This window comes from Microcaecilia unicolor, chromosome 1 (assembly GCF_901765095.1).
Source record: "Microcaecilia unicolor chromosome 1, aMicUni1.1, whole genome shotgun sequence".
Taxonomy (NCBI): Eukaryota; Metazoa; Chordata; class Amphibia; order Gymnophiona; family Siphonopidae; genus Microcaecilia; species Microcaecilia unicolor.
Genome location: NC_044031.1, coordinates 525393463 through 525410127, shown reverse-complemented (window position 1 = coordinate 525410127; position 16665 = coordinate 525393463). Strand labels below are relative to the sequence as shown.

Sequence of the window (16665 nt, the reverse complement as noted above, 5' to 3'; positions counted from 1 at the left end):
CCACGGGATCATGATCTTGATTGCACCTTACTGGCCTTGGCAGTATTCTCCGAAGTATCCTCTGAAGAACCATGGAGATTGGAGTGTTTTCCATCCCTCAGAACGAGGGATCTGTTCTGCATCCCGAACTTTGTCTCTGGCCCTCACAATCTGAATTTTGAGAGCCTGGAATTTGCTTCTTTGGGTCTGTCAGAGAGTGTCTCTCGGGTCTTGCTGACTTCCAGGAAAGATTCCACTAAGCGGAACTGTTCTTTCAAATGGGAGCAGGCTTGGCATCTGGTGTGAGGACAAGGCCCTAGATCTTATTTACTGCTGTACACAGACCCTGCTTGAATACCTTCTACACCTCTGAATCTGGTGTCAAGATCCACTCCATAAGGGTTCACCTTGATGCAATGAATGCTTAACACTGTGTAGAGGGTAAGCCCATCTGTGGGCGGCCTCTAGTTGTTTGCTTCATGAGAGGTTTGCTTTTGTCAAAGCCCCCTGTCAAACCTCCACCTATGTCATGGGCCTTCAATGTCGTTCTCACCCAGCTGATGAAAGCTCCTTTCGAGCCATTGACTTCCTGCTTTCTAAAGTACTTGACCTAGAAGGTCAAATTCTTGGTGGCTGTTATTTCATCTTGTAGATTCAGTGAGGTTCAGACTCTAGTATTGGATGCACCTTATACTAAGTTTCATCACAACAGAGTAGTCCTTCGTATACGCCCCAAGTTCCTACCTAAGGTCATGTTGTAGTTCCATCTGAAGCAGTCGGTTGTCTTGCCAGCTTTCTTTCCCCTACCTCATGTCCATCCTGGCGAGAGCACCTTGCACACTGGAAGCGAGCATTGGCCTATTATATGGAGTGGACAAGGCCCCACAGACAGTCCGCCAAACTTTGTGTTTCTTTTGATCCCAATAGTATGGGAGTCACTATTGTGAAATGCACAATATCTAATTGGCTGGCAGATTGCATTTCTTTCATTTACACCCAGGCTGGGCTGTAGACAGCCATAACAAGGCTCACAATGTCAGAGCTATGGCTGCGTTGGTAGCCCACTTGTGGTCATTCTCCACTGAAGAAATTTTCAAGGCTGTGATGTGATCTTCAGTCCACACATTCACATCTCATTACTTCCTGGAGCTGGATACCTGATGTGGCAGTCGGTTTGGCCAGACAGTGTTGCAGAATCTGTTTGGGGTCTATAGTCCAATTCCACCCCCTAGGCCCATTTTATTCTGTTCAAGGCTGCACTTTCACTCAGCTTGTATATAGTTTCAGATCTGAGTTATGCCCTAGCTATTGCGAGGCACAGTTGACCAATGTTTGTTGTTTTCAGTGAGCCTGGATTCTAGGGATTCTCCACTCGTGAGAATAAATAGGCCTGCTTGTCCTTGGAGAATGCAAAGATCCTTATCTGTAGCAGATATTTTCCAAGGACAGCAGGTGTTATATTCTCACAATCCCTCCCAGCTCAGGACCGGGCAAAATGGTGCCGCATTACCCATTTGTCAGAATATAAGGTCTGCTGTTCTCGAAGAATACCTGCTACAGGTAAGTATCTTCGCTATGCTACCATCAATAAAAAATGACAACGTAAATGCAGCAGCTCATAGGTTTGTTTACTATATTTTGAGTGTATGTGGAAGACAACTGCGCAGGGAAGAGGAAACAGAGACAAACCTAATTGGCTTCAACTTTTTGATGTCATACCTTCTGTTCTCAATCAAACTTCTTTTCTCTTAATGTACATTTCTTGTTATGCGTACCAGGAGAGTAAAGAGTAGTGTTGTTCCTTAATAGAACCCTGTGTAGCTCAGGCAATTTAGTATTTTATCTCTGGCAGTTGGTAAATGGTAGGGTTACCATATGTCTGGATTTACCCATACATGTCCTCTTTTTGAGAACATGTCCGGACGGGTTTTGCCAGTCCTCCTGTTTGTCCGGATTTCTGGACAAACGGGCGGCGGGCCTATCCTAGCCTCCCCTTCCCTTACTTACTATCTACTGCCTGGTGGTCTGGTGACCTCTTCGGGGCAGGAAAGAGCTCCCTCTTTTCTGCCCGTAGCGCTGCCCTTGCCCTGCATCCTGTTGCTGTGACAGTCTCGGGATTCAAAATGGCCACCAAGAGTTGAAGTGGCCTCGCGAGACGTCAATTCTCGGCGGCCATTTTGGATCCTGAGACCGTCACAGCAACAGGATGCAGGGCAAGGACAGAGCTCCTGGCAGGAAAGAAGGGGGCTCTTTCCTGCCCCAAAGAGGTCACTAGACCACCAGGGCAGTAGATAGTAAGAAAGGGGAGGGGAATATGTGATGGGGCGGGGCAAGGATGCAAAAGGGGTGGGGCAGGGGGACAGGACATGTGTCCTCTTTTTGAGAGGACAAAATACGGTAACCCTAGTAAATGGTCACTGTGCAGCTTCAGGTTTGAATTTTACTTTTAGCTTCTGATCTGGTTGGTGACTAGTGTATCAGAAGTTAGGGGGTAGGACCAGCAAAGTTGTGTGGAGAAAGGTTGCTGATATTGTAGTATAATTGGTCTTTTGAGGTCCCACTCCATCTTCCCTGTTTCCCCAAGCTTTAATTTGCTCATCTTTCTCAGCTCTTTCTTCCTCCTTTCTCCTCCCCCAATTCCCTTGCTTTCTCCAAGCCATCTTCCCCCCCCCCCCCCACACCCCCCCAGCAAAACCTCCAGCTTTTTTCTCTGTTCCCCATCTCGAGTTTTGTTCGCTCTCTCTATTTCTCCATTCTGGCTTTCAGCTTACCTTTGGCCCTGCCAAGCGGTGCCCATGGCTACAGCCATCTTTCACTAAACTTTGGGGCTGTGACCATGTGCACAGACACTCATGGTTGCAGCTTCAATTACATGCCTGTGGAAATCTGCTCCCACTGCTGTAGCTGCATTGCTCTTCGTTTTGCATGCACAGCTGCTGTCTCCATTCACTTTCTGCAGGTGGAGTTGTCTAGACTTGTATAGCTGCGACCTCATCTTAAAACCACTATGAGCTGACATTAGTAGCTGTGGCCATCCACCTCTGGGCTGCTGTCCTGTTGGCTGTGGCATTCTCCGAGGACAAGCAGGCTGCTTGTTCTCACTGATGGGTGACGTCGACGGCAGCCCCAGGACCGGAATTCTCCCTAGCAACAAAGAGTTTGCTAGCCTCGCGCTCCTGTGCGTATCGCGCATGTGCGACCGTCTTCCCGCCCGAACGCGAGCGTGCTCCTCAGTTTTGTTTTTTCCGCGGCTCGGGATGCTGCTTTGCTGGTGTTCTCTGCCCCAGAGACCCCTCGCTGCGGTTTTACGGACTCCCCGTGAGTTTTTTCGCCGTTTTTTCGGCTATTTTCGCTTTCGTGATCTTCTGTTTAAAAAAAAAAAATTTTCCTTTTATTTCGTAGAACTTTGCTCCCGTAAGTTTTCTTTCTTTTTCTTCGGCAGCCATTTTGGGCCGCCCGTGCGGAACCCCTTTTTTCTTTGTTTGGTGTCCTCTTTTTTTCGACACCATCGCGTTCGACCTCGCCGGCGTGATTTTTCCGCCCATGTCCACGAAGCCTACCAGCGGCTTTAAAAAGTGCATGTCGTGCAACCGGACAATCTCGCTCACTGACAGAGACGTTTCGTGTCTTCAATGTTTGGGAGCTGGTCATTGTCCCAACGCCTGTATTTTGTGCCTCCAATTGAAAAAGAGGACTCAGGCGGCGAGATTGGCTCAGTGGAACATTCTGTTCGGAGCCAGGTCTGGTCCTTCGGTATCGACGGAGTCGGCGGTATCGAGGTCATCGCCGGTATCGATGTCGGTACCGGAGACTGCATCGACGTCCGGAGTGCAGGTAAGGGCTGTCCATAAGTCCCATGCTGGTGGCAGTGAGCCATCGAGCGGGTCTCCACCTGCCTCGAGGACTCCTGTTCTACAGGCCCCCCCGGGATCGACCTTCTTCGGACCCGGCCCTGAGGAGACGTGTGGATTCCACGTCTTCCTCTTCGGTACCGGAGGGTACCGTTGGCGTGCTTCGAGTGAAGGCTAAGAAGCATCGCCATCGGTCACCTTCCTGCCACGGTACCGAGAGCTCCGGGACGCCAAGGTCTTCGGCACCCGAGAACCGCCAACGCCGGGAGGATCGCTCGCCCTCCATTCAGGAGGTGTCAGTGCGCCCTACACAGGACAGCTCGGTACCAACTCCGAGCCCCAGACAGATTCTGTCATCGTCGCCCGTACCGGCTCCTTTGCCTTTCTCTACAGCTACTCTGAATGATAGCCTCCGGGCCGTACTGCCAGAGATTCTGGGAGACCTGTTGCAACTATCTCCGGTACCTTCGGTGCTTGCGCCGTCGGTACCGTTGAGGGAGGCAGCGGTTGGCTCGTCGCCCATGGTGAAGTCTCCGACCCCGGTACCGCTATCGGCCACCACCCAGGTTGACTCCCCGCCAACGTCGCTGAAGGAAGCTTCATCGCCTGCGGCTCGGGGGTCTTCCTCTCGACAACGCCATGAAGGACATCGTTCCTCGGCATCGAGACGGGCCCAGCTTCGGACCGGTTCATCAACTCATGTCCGATACCGATGGAGAGGACTCGTGGGAAACGGAGGAGGACACCAGGTATTTCTCGGATGAGGAGTCCTGTGGTGTGCCTTCCGATCCTACTCCCTCACCTGAGAGAAAGCTTTCTCCCCCGGAGAGTCTTTCTTTCTCCCCCGGAGAGTCTTTCTTTCTCTTCATTTGTCCAGGAAATGTCTACGGCCATTCCCTTCCCTGTGGAGACGGTGGATGAGCCCAGGGCTGAGATGTTCGAGGTCCTAGACTATCCATCTCCACCTAAGGAATCTACCACAGTTCCTCTTCATAATGTCCTTAGGCAGACATTGTTGACGAACTGGGTGAAACCATTAACTACTCCCCACATTCCCAAGAAAATTGAGTCCCAATACCGAATACACGGGGACCCAGAGTTAATGAAGACCCAATTACCTCGTGACTCTGGGGTGGTGGATTTGGCCCTTAAGAAGGCCAAGAGTTCTAGGGATTACGCCTCGGCGCCCCCTGGGCGTGAGTCTAGAACCATGGATTCTTTTGGGTGGAAGGCCTACCATTCTGCTGTGCTCGTGTCCAAAATTCAGTCTTACCAGCTCTACACGAGCATTCACTTGCGGAATAACGTGAGGCAGTTGGCAGACTTGGTGGACAAGCTCCCTTCTGAGCAAGCCAAGCCTTTTCAGGAGGTGGTCAGGCAGCTGAAGGCGTGTCGTAAATTCCTGTCCAGGGGTGCTTACGATACTTTTGATGTTGCATCCAGAGCCGCTGCTCAGGGTATAGTGATGCGCAGACTCTCATGGCTGCGTGCCACTGACCTAGACAGTAGAGTCCAGAAGCGAGTGGCGGATGCGCCTTGCCGGGGGGGGGGGGGGCGGATAATATTTTTGGTGAGTGGGTCGAACAGGTGGTCGAACAGCTCCACCAGCGTGACACTGCATTTGACAAGCTCTCCGATCGGGCGCCTTCAGCATTTACCTCAACTGGTAGACTGTTTTTTTGGAGGAAAGAGGAATGCTTCCTACGCTTTTAATAAGCGCAGGTACAAGCCACCTTCCCGAAAGCCGGCTCAGGCTAAACCCCAGCGCGCTCGTTCTCATCAACAGCGTGCGCCTCAGCAGGCCTCTGCAGCTCCCCAGCAAAAGCAAGGGACGGACGTTTGACTGGCTCCAGTTGAGCATAGCCGACATCAAAGTGTCCGTGCCGGACAATCTGCCGGTCGGAGGGAGGTTAAAATTTTTTCACCAAAGGTGGCCTCTCATAACCTCCGACCAGTGGGTTCTCCAAATAGTCCGGCTAGGATACGCCCTCAATTTGGCCTCCAAACCTCCAAATTGCCCACGTCCTTCAGCTTCCAACACAAGCAGGTACTTGCAGAGGAACTCTGCGCCCTTCTCAGCGCCAATGCAGTCGAGCCCATACCACCGGGGCAGGAAGGGCTGGGATTCTATTCCAGGTAGTTCCTTGAGGTAAAGAAAACAGGGGGGATGCGTCCCATCCTTCACCTAAGAGCCCTGAACAAATACCTGGTCCGAGAAAAGTTCAGGATGCTTTCCCTGGGCACCCATCTTCCCATGATTCAGGAAAACGGTTGGCTATGCTCTCTGGACTTAAAGGATGCTTATACTCACATTCCGATACTGCCAGCTCACAGACAATATCTTTGATTCCGTCTGGGAACACGGCACTTTCAGTACTGTGTGCTACCCTTTGGTCTCGCCTCTGCGCCCAGAGTATTCACAAAGTGCCTGGCTGTCGTAGCGGCGGCTCTTCGCAGACTGGGAGTGCACGTGTTCCCCTATCTCGACGATTGGCTGGTGAAGAACACCTCAGAAGCAGGAGCCCTACAGTCGATGTGGATGACTATTCAACTCCTGCAGCTACTAGGGTTTGTGATAAATTATCCAAAGTCCCACCTTCTTCCTGTACAGAAACTAGAATTCATAGGAGCTCTGCTGGACTCTCAGACAGCTTGTGCCTACCTTCCCGAGCCTTCTCCTGGCTCTCGTCTCTCAGGTGCGGGCGTCTCAGAAGATCACAGCTCGGCCACATGGCCTCCACAGTTCATGTGACTCTCATGGCCCATCTTCACATGAGATCAGCTCAGTGGACCCTAGCTTCCCAATGGTACCAAGCTGCCGGGAATCTAGAAGACGTCATCCATCTGTCCACGAGTTTTCTCAAATCCCTACATTGGTGGACAATTTGATCCAATTTGACCCTGGGACGTCCTTTTCAAATTCCTGAGCCACAAAAAGTGCTGACTACAGATGCGTCTCTCCTGGGGTGGGGAGCTCATGTCGATGGACTCCACACCCAAGGATTTTGGTCCCTCCAGGAAAGATGATTTCAGATCAATCTTCTGGACTTACGAGCGGTCTGGAACGCGCTAAAGGCTTTCCGGGATCGGCTGTCCTATCAAATTATCCAAATTCAGACAGACAACCAGGTTGCTATGTATTTCATCAACAAGCAGGGGAGCACAGGATCTCGCCCTCTGTGTCAGGAAGCCGTCAGAATGTGGCTTTGTACTCGCCGTCATGGCATGTTCCTCCAAGCCATGTACCTGGCAGGCGTAAACAACAGTCTGGCCAACAGGTTGAGCGGGATCATGCAACCTCACAAGTGGACTTTCAACTCGGGAGTGGTACGCAAGATCTTCCAAGCGTGGGGCACCCCCTTGGTAGATCTTTTTGCCACTCAGATCAATCACAAGGTCCCTCAATTCTGTTCCAGGCTTCAGGCCCAAGGCAGACTAGCGTCGGATGCCTTCCTCCTTCATTGGGGGGAGGGCCTCCTGTATGCGTATCCTCCCATACCTTTGGTGGGGAAGACTTTACTGAAACTCCAGCAAGATTCCGGAACCATGATTTTGATTGCGCCTTTCTGGCCCCGTCAGATTTGGTTCCCTCTTCTTCTGGAGCTATCCTCCAAAGAACCGTGGAGATTGGAGTGTTTTCCAACACTCAGAATGAGGGGGCGCTTCTGCATCCCAACCTCCAGTCTCTGGCTCTCTCGGCCTGGATGTTGAGAGCGTAGACTTTGCCTCCTTGGGTCTTTCAGAGGGTGTCTCCCGAATCTTACTGCTTCCAGAAAAGATTCCACTAAGAAGAGTTACTTCTTTTTATGGAGGAGGTTTACTGTTTGGTGTGACAGCAAGGCCCTAGATCCTCGTTCTTGTCCTACATAGACCCTGCTTGAGTACCTTCTACACTTGTCTGAGTCTGGTCTCAAGACCAGCTCTGTAAGGGTTCATCTTAGTGCGATTAGTGCATACCATTACCATGTGGAAGGTAAGCCGATCTCAGGACAGCCTTTTAGTTGTTCTTCCTCCGCTCTCGATCTCAGTTGATAACACCCTCATCCTCCCCGTCTCATCTGCCCGCAACCTCAGAGTCATCTTCGACTCTTCCCTCTCCTTCTCTGCACATATCCAACAAACAGCCAAGACCTGTCGCTTCGTCCTCTTTAATATCAGCAAGATTCGCCCTTTCCTCTCTGAGCACACCACCCGAACTCTCATCCACGCTCTCATCACCTCTCGCCTTGACTATTGCAACCTACTCCTCACTGGCCTCCCTCTTAACCATCTATCCCCCCTTCAATCAGTTCAGAACTCCGCTGCACGCCTTATATTCCGCTTGAACCGATATACTCATATCACCCCTCTCCTCAAGTCACTTCACTGGCTTCCGATCAGATACCGCATACAGTTCAAGCTTCTCCTTCTTACCTACAAATGCACTCAGTCTGCAGCACCTCATTACCTCTCTAGCCTCATCTCCCCTTATATTCCTGCCCGTAACCTCCGCTCACAGGACAAATCCCTCCTCTCAACACCCTTCTCCACCACCGCCAATTCCAGGCTCCGCCCATTCTGCCTCGCATCACCTTACGCATGGAATAAACTTCCTGAACCCCTACGCCAAGCCCCCTCCTTACCCGTCTTCAAATCATTGCTCAAAGCCCACCTCTTCAATATTGCTTTCGGCACCTAACCTTTATACCTTTCATGTAATCGTGAATGCCCCAAATTGACTACCCCTACTTGACTGACTCTACACTTGTCCTTTAGATTGTAAGTTCTTTGAGCAGGGATTGTCCTTTTGTGTTAAAATTGTACAGCGCTGCGTAACCCTGGCAGCGCTTTAGAAATGTTAAGTAGTAGTAGTTGTTCGCTTCATGAGAGGTTTGCTTTTGACAAAGCCCCCCATCAAACCTCCTACAGTGTCATGGGATCTCAATGTCGTTCTCACCCAGCTGATGAAACCTTCCTTTGAGCCACTGGATTCCTGCCATCTGAAGTACTTGACCTGGAAGGTCATTTTCTTGGTGGTAGTTACTTCAGCTCGCAGAGTCAGTGAGCTTCAAGCCTTAGTAGCTCATGCTCCTTATACCAAGTTTCATCATAACAGAGTAGTCCTCCGCACTCACCCTAAGTTCTTGCCAACATTCTTTCCCCGTCCTCATACCCGTCCTGCTGAACGTCAACTGCATACATTAGACTGCAAGAGAGCATTGGCCTTCTATCTGGAGTGGACACAGCCCCACAGACAGTCCGCTCAAATGTTTGTTTCTTTTGATCCCAACAAGAGGGGAGTGGCTGTAGGGAAACGCACCATATCCAATTGGCTAGCAGATTGCATTTCCTTCACTTATGCCCAGGCTGGGCTGAGTCTTGAGGGTCATGTCACGGCTCATAATGTTCGAGCCATGGCTGCGTCAGTAGCCCACTTGAAGTCAGCCACTATTGAGGAGATTTGCAAAGCTGCGATGTGGTCATCTGTCCACACATTCACATCTCATTACTGCCTACAGCAGGATACCCGACGCGACAGTCGGTTTGGGCAGTCTGTGCTGCAGAATCTGTTTGGGGATAAAGTGGAGGAGTGGCCTAGTGGTTAGGGTGGTTGACTTTGGTCCTGAGGAACTGAGTTCAATTCCCACTTCAGGCACAGGCAGCTCCTTGTGACTCTGGGCAAGTCACTTAACCCTCCATTGCCCCAGGTACAAATAAGTACCTGTATACAATATGTAAGCCGCATTGAGCCTGCCATGAATGGGAAAGTGCTGGGTACAAATGTAACAAAAATTTTAAAACAAATCCAACTCCTGCCCCCTAGGCCCATTTTTGTTCTGTTCCAGTTAGTTGTATAAGTTAGGTCAATCTCAGTTATGTCCTCGCCGTTGCAAGGCCCAATTGACCAATGTTCGTTGTTTTGAGTGAGAACAAGCAGCCTGCTTGTCCTTGGAGAAAGCGAAAGCTACATACCTGTAGAAGGTATTCTCTGAGGACAGCAAGCTAATTGTTCTCACAATCCCGCCCACCTCTCTTTAGGAGTTGTGTCTTCCCTTTCTTTGCTTTTTACTGGACTGAGGAGCACGCTCGCGTTTGGGCGGGAAGACAGTCGCGCATACGCGATACGCACGGGAGCGCGAGGCTAGCAAACTCTTTGTTGCTAGGGAGAATTCTGGTCCTGGGGCTGCCGTTGACGTCACCCATCAGTGAGAACAATCAGCCTGCTGTCCTCGGAGAATACCTTCTACAGGTATGTAGCTTTCGCTGACTGTTAATGGTTGCTTACTGCACAGAGAATTCTGCAAGGCAAATGCAATATTCTCTGGGAATTCTGCATTGCACAATTTGTGCAGAATTCCCCAGGAGTATTTGATAGGCCTCAGTTTACCAAATTGACATGTGTGCATATGAGCCATGTTATCTCTTAGGTTATGCCAGTGGTTCCCAAACCTAGTCCTGGAGGCACCCCAGCCACTCAGGTTTTTAAGGTACCCACAGTAAATATTCATAAGAGAGATTTACATGCACTACCTTCACTGTATGCAAAAGTATCTCATGAATATTCATTGTGAGTATCCTGAAAACATGACTGGCTGGGGTGCCTCTAAGACCAGATTTGGGAATCACTGGGTTACACATTATTTTGGAGTACCACTGAGGATGGAATGGTGGTAGTCTACCGCATCAAGCCCTGAGCCTTGAAGACAGTTCCTTTCTGTACCATATTTACACGTAGTAGTTACCTGAGTAGTCTCAAAAGCTAGTCACTTTCCATAAGTTGTATGTTTGATTTTTATTGATGGGACTGGATGTCAAATGATAGCCTCCTTTATGTATAACATTTTGTCTTGTAAAAATTGATTTTTTTTTTTGGTCTATTGATAACTTAGGTAGAAGAGGAAATCCAGACGCTTTCTCAAGTTCTAGCTGCCAAGGAGAAGCATTTAGCAGAAATCAAACGAAAATTAGGAATCACGCCACTGGCAGAGCTGAAGCAGAATATTTCCAAAGGGTTTCAAGATGTGACTTCAACCACAGTGTATGTCTTCAACACAGAAATTGTTTTATACTGATGTATATATTACCGCACCATTAACTAACTGGTCTTTCACTTCTTGCCCCCCATTACTTAGTAAGTCTGTAATGTTTCTGTAAGCCAAAGATTTCTATAGGCCTTTCTGATGTCAGGGTAGGATTGCTGAGGAAGCCATTGCAGAGCCTGAGGATGGATCCAAAGAACAATTCAAGTCTTGTTATCTCAGCTTATTCTAGCATCGGGCTGAGTGAGCATTGAGCCTGTCAATGACTTGTAGCATTAATGAGTTTTTTTTCTTTTTCTCTCCTCTTTGACAGCCAGCAGTTCACATCGATCATATCTAGTCATATAGATGGGTCACGGCACCAACCCATAACACATTTTCTGGACTATTTCAATGAAGACTTGAAAAAACATCTGGGCATATGCAACCACTTGTCTTTTTCTATGAGCACAAGCAGTATAACAAGTCTTCACAGCATGAGTGATATCACCAACAGAGCCTGCGCAAGAGCTACTACAATTTAGTGATGCTAAAAGTTTTTTAGCCCCCTTGCTGTGCATGCATGTCATTTCCTACCTGCCACTTTTATGCAGGACCACATCAGTCTTCATCTTTCTGCGGATCTGGGTGTGAAGCCAGAAACCAAGAAGAGAAATTGTGCATTTCTTAACCTCGAGGGGGGGAGGAGGCGGAGTCTGTCAGATATGCCGGATGGTCAGAATAGTGAACGCCCTCTTAGGCCTAAGCATCAGCCAGGTACTATTCCTTGTTTTTCTTTATGATTCCGCCTTCACCATAGTGTAGTTTGATTTAGCCATGGCTGTTTTCCCTTCCATGTAATCGAAGGTTCCCAATGGCATTAAGCACTGTGCTTGGTGGCAGTCGGACCATCTCTGGGGCTGATGGTCATTCCTGGTGTATCCAGTGTTTGGGGCCAGACCATAAATCGAAGTGTATTCTTTGTTTGCTATGCCAAAAAGAACACAGAAATCCAGAGAGGCTCAAACAAAGAGAATTTTTGGAGCGAGGTCCGAATCGTAGGCGTCGACATTGGTGCTCACACCGGCATTAGGAACATCTGGCCCTATGGCTACTAGATCTCTAACAGACACTGGGAGTGGAAACGTATTGAGTAGGTCTCTATCTTCCTCAACGCCGGCTGCTATGCAAGGCACCCGGGACTGGTCTTCATCGGACCCGAGGAGAGGGGAGGATTCGACGTTGGCCTCAATCCCATTCAATGCATGGTATCAGGAACATCAGAGCACCGAGAGAATTGGTACCCGAAAATCATCTGTGCTGGGTTGTAAGCCCCCCCCCCCCCCTTCTATTGAAGAGGTGCCTTCACACATGTCTCAGACTAGCTGGGCCCCGGTACCTGAGTCAGCACAGTTCAGCAGGCTGTCTCTGAACTGATACCCCAGCCTTGACCAATGTCCACCCTCGATGAGCAGATCTGGGCGTGCTCCAAAAGCACCTGCCAGGACTTTTAAGTAGAGTTCATTGGCATCAGGGGTACTTGTGCCAAGCCATGACTGTATCACCTACCTCATAGGGCCTTCAGCCTGTGGTGAGGGCACAGACGCCGGTGCTGTGTGTGGTACCGGCATCAACAGCTGCCCATGAGGATACTCTCTCGACGTCGATGGAGGAAGTTTCACTGGAGTCGAGAGTAGAGCCTGCATCTTCGCACCATTCCAGGTCGGGACATGGTTCCTCGTATCCGAGGCAGGCATGGTCTTGGCCCTCCTATGAGGAGTTTTTTTGCTTGTTCCGATAACGGACTGCTCATGGATGTATGGTGATGATCCTTGGTACTTCTCGGAGGAGTCCTATGGTATTCCATCAGACCCCCCCACCCCACCACCACCACCACCACCACCACCACTACCAGAAGAGAGACAAAAATCTCCACCAGAATGTCTTTCCTTCCCTGCTTTTGTGAAGGATATGGCTGCTGCTATCCCAATTAAGTTGGAGATGGAGGAGGAGCCCAGGGCTGAGATATTTAAGGTCCTGGACTATTACTGTTCATCTAGAGAGGCTGTCACTGCCCCTCTTCACAAGATCTTACATGATGTTCAGGTGAAGAATTGGGATTCCCCTCTGTCCCAGTCCTCCCTAAGAAATTTGACACCATGTATCGGATTCAGAGTACACCTGGATTTGGTAAGCCGCAGTTGCCTCCTCATTCTCTAGTAGTAGAATTTGTGCTCAATGGGCCAGAAGTTCCAGAGACTGTGTTGGCACTCCAGGCTGAACTCTGGACTTATTTGGGTGTAAGATCTATCAGGCTTCAATGCTCATTTCTCATATCCAGTCATATGAGCCTTTATTCACTGTCCTTGGTACGCAGTATTACTGATTTGGCAGATTAGGTCCCCCTGGAGCAGGCCAAATCACCACTCGGCCAAGCAGCAGAAGGCTTGTCGCAGATACCTGGCCAGGGGCGCATATATCTTTGATGTCACGTCCAGGATCTTTGCACAAAGTATAGCGATGTGCAGGCTCTCATTGGTGCGTGTCTGACTTGGATCCAGCGGTCCAGCAGAGATTGGTGGATGCCACTTGCTGTAGAGATAATCTTTTTGGAGAGAAGGTGGAAGAGGTCACAGACCTCATTAAGAAACACATTGATACCATTTACACACTCTCCCAGTGGACACCTGTTCCCTCTTCTTCTAGGAGAGTTCTGGACAAGTCAAAACAAGGTCCCTACTATTCTCAAAGACATAGGTACACACCTTCTTGCCCTGCTCAACCTGTTCAGCCCCAGTACACTTGTTTTCTTCAACAGTGTGTGCAAAAGGCCCAGCTGGCTTATCAGTCGAAGCAAGGGACAAGTTTAGATGGCTTCAGCAGAGCATAGCCACAGTAAAATTCTGTGCTGGACAACCTTCCAGTCAGAGAGAGGCTGAGAATTATCTAACAAAGGTGACCCCTTATAATCTCCGACAGGTAGGTACTTCAAATTATCCATCTCAGTTACGCTCTTCATTAGCAAATGAGACCACCAAATTGCCCCCCCCCCCCCCCAACCCCCATGAGCAACTTTCATCAGCTCTTGCAACATGGAAGTACTTGTAGAGGAACCCTCCGCTCTTCTCAAGGCCTATGAGGTCGAACCTGTTCCACCAGGGGATGAAGGGCTGGGATTCTATTCCAAATACTTCCTTGTTCCAAAAAAGACAGGGGGGATGCCCCACTCTATACCCAAGGGCCCTGAATAAATATCTGGTTAAATAAAAGTCAGGATGGTTTCCCTCGGCACCTTTCTCCCAATGATTCAAGAACAAGATTGGTTATGCTGACTGGACTTAAAGGATGCCTACACGCATATCACAATATTTCCAGGCAATAGCAAGAATCTCAGATTTCAAGTTGGGACACAGTGTTCTGCCATTTACCAGATGTCTAGCAGTAATCGCAGCATTTCTACACAGACTGGAAGTCCATGTGTTTCCCTACCTGGACAATTGGTTAGTGAAGAGCAAAGAAGGTGCCCAGGAGTCTTTTGAGAGAACTAGTTGGGTGCTACAGCTACTAGGGTTCACTTGTAACCAACCACTTGTAACCACTCACCTCCACCTACCCTCCTCTCTTCCTTCCCGTTCACATTAATTGATTTGATTTGCTTACTTTATTTTTTGTCTATTAGATTGTAAGCTCTTTGAGCAGGGACTGTCTTTCTTCTATGTTTGTGCAGTGCTGCATACGCCTTGTAGCGCTATAGAAATGCTAAGTAGTAGTAGTAGTAGTAGTAATTTTAAACTACCCCAAGGCCCATCTACTTACTCCCTGTTCAACAATTGGAGTTTATAGGAGCCCTGCTAGATACCATTCTATGGCAAACAGTTAAATCCACATAGAATCCCTTTGTGTATTAGATGCTAAATAAAAGTTTTTCTTTAGACCGGCTACAATTGGTCTGAAGCCAGGGCCAGTGTTAAGGTCTCTAGCGCCCCCCTGCAAACTAGCAGTTGGTGCCCCCCCCCCCCCCCCCCCCCCCGGTGTCCAACATCTCCTTTCTCTCTTCTTCCTCCCCCCCCATCTCCCACCCCAACGACTTTTTCAGCCCAGTACCTTAAAAGGTGAAGAACAAAAGTTTTTATTTTTTACTCAACAGCTTTTTAATTTGTTTGAAAGTTTCCTTTATGTAGATATAAATACCATGAAATAAAATTGAATGTCATTAAAACTGCTTAAAAATTATCGTAGCTGGTGGAAACAGCACTAATAAAGGCTATATTTTGTGCTTCTTTTTCTACACTGTTCTATACAATACAGTAATACATGGCCAAATTTCAGTGAGGATATCCTGTTTTACTGATGGGTTCATCTTAACTGTTGCTGTAATCTGCCTTGGGAAGCCTGGTGTTATGAGAATTGGAAATAAAATTAAACACTGGCCCATGGAATTGCATCTTCATCTCATACAAGTGGATTATTCTGTTTTGAGCATGTTTCAGAGACAAGTGGTTTTCAGAAGTCAAAATAACTAAAATAAATATTTTTTTCATGCAGATCTCTCATTTGCTTAAACATAACTAAATTTACTATAAGTCCCTAATACAGTCCATTGGTTTTCTTATATTTTGTTCTTGTGATGACTTATATTGTGCCAAAACCTGCCATCATCCCCCTCCCATATACTACAAACCCTCTCTCTCACACACTACAGTCCTACCTTGAAGGGCCCGCTCGCCCTGGTGGTGTAGTGGCCTCTGCGGGATCAAGAAAGAATTCCACTCTTTCCTGCCCACTGCCACTACTCTGTTTCCGCTTTGCTCTTCTGTGCTGCGGGTGGCGCCGCCGTGTTTTCAAAATGGCTGTCAAGACTTCAGCAGCAGTCTCAGCAGCCATTTATAAAATACAGCGGCGGTGCCTACAGCACAGAAGAGCAAAGCAGAGATGGAGTAGGGTAGGATCTTACCCTTTCCTGCCCTCACAATCGCAGAGGCCATTACACCACCAGGGCAGCCTTCAAGGATCTAGGTAGGTCTTGGAAAGGCAGTAGTGTGCGGCTGCAGTGGCCAGTGAAGTGCCACGGGTAAGCATTGGCAATTTCTGGTGCCCTCAGAATGTTGGCGCCCCCTTATCATGCATACCCTGTGTACCGCATTCCGACGGCCCTGTCTAAAGCAAACGGTGCAAGCACAGTAAGCTTTGTGCAGGGGGCCCTCAGTCCACTGTGTAGAACCATTCAATTTAAATAGCAGTGAGAATATACGAAAGAGTTGCCTGATCTTGGTGTGTCTGCTAGTCAGCCACCCTCTTCCTTCCACCATTCCCAGGAGGGCCACATCTTCTGTGTCAGGGCCCAGTGGTGATGGAAGACTTGGATCTCTTTTGTCTTATGGCTTCACCCTTGAGAAGCAGCACCTGAGCTACAGAGAGTATTCTACTTCAGTTATAACCACTATGCTAAAAGTTTGTTGGCCTTCTATTTCCTTAGCTTATTTCTGGGTGTGGAGAGTGTTGAGTGCTGGTGGTTAAGTTGTAGTATGTCACCTTGGCAGGCAGACAGGAATCATCTTAGCCTTTCTTAAGGGAGGACTTGAACAAGTGTTGATTGTCAACTCAAGGTGCAAGTGGCAGCTTTGCCTCTTTCCAGGGGTAAGGTGAAAGGGGTCTCTCTGGTGACACAGGTGGCCAATGTGCATTTCTTTGAGAGGTTAACCAGATTCATTCTCATCTCAGAGGTACTGCCACAGTGAGACCTTAACTTGGCTCTACAAATACTCAGTCTTTCTCAGGAATTTTAGGTGGGGCTCAGTATTATAGACCCTTTTATTCAGGGATCTTTCTTTGTCCTT

The 16665-nt window shown here is 48.8% G+C and overlaps 1 protein-coding gene across 3 annotated transcripts in view; it reads left to right on the top strand.

The window, feature by feature from the left end:
• The window catches only part of TPD52 (tumor protein D52), a 171599-nt gene that overhangs the window by 91571 nt on the left and 63363 nt on the right, over nucleotides 1–16665 (top strand). For all 3 annotated transcript variants that reach the window (XM_030215874.1, XM_030215856.1, XM_030215864.1), the window contains exon 3: nucleotides 10700–10848. In XM_030215874.1, the coding sequence (XP_030071734.1) occupies nucleotides 10700–10848 (149 nt within the window). The remainder of the gene's footprint in view (nucleotides 1–10699; nucleotides 10849–16665) is intronic.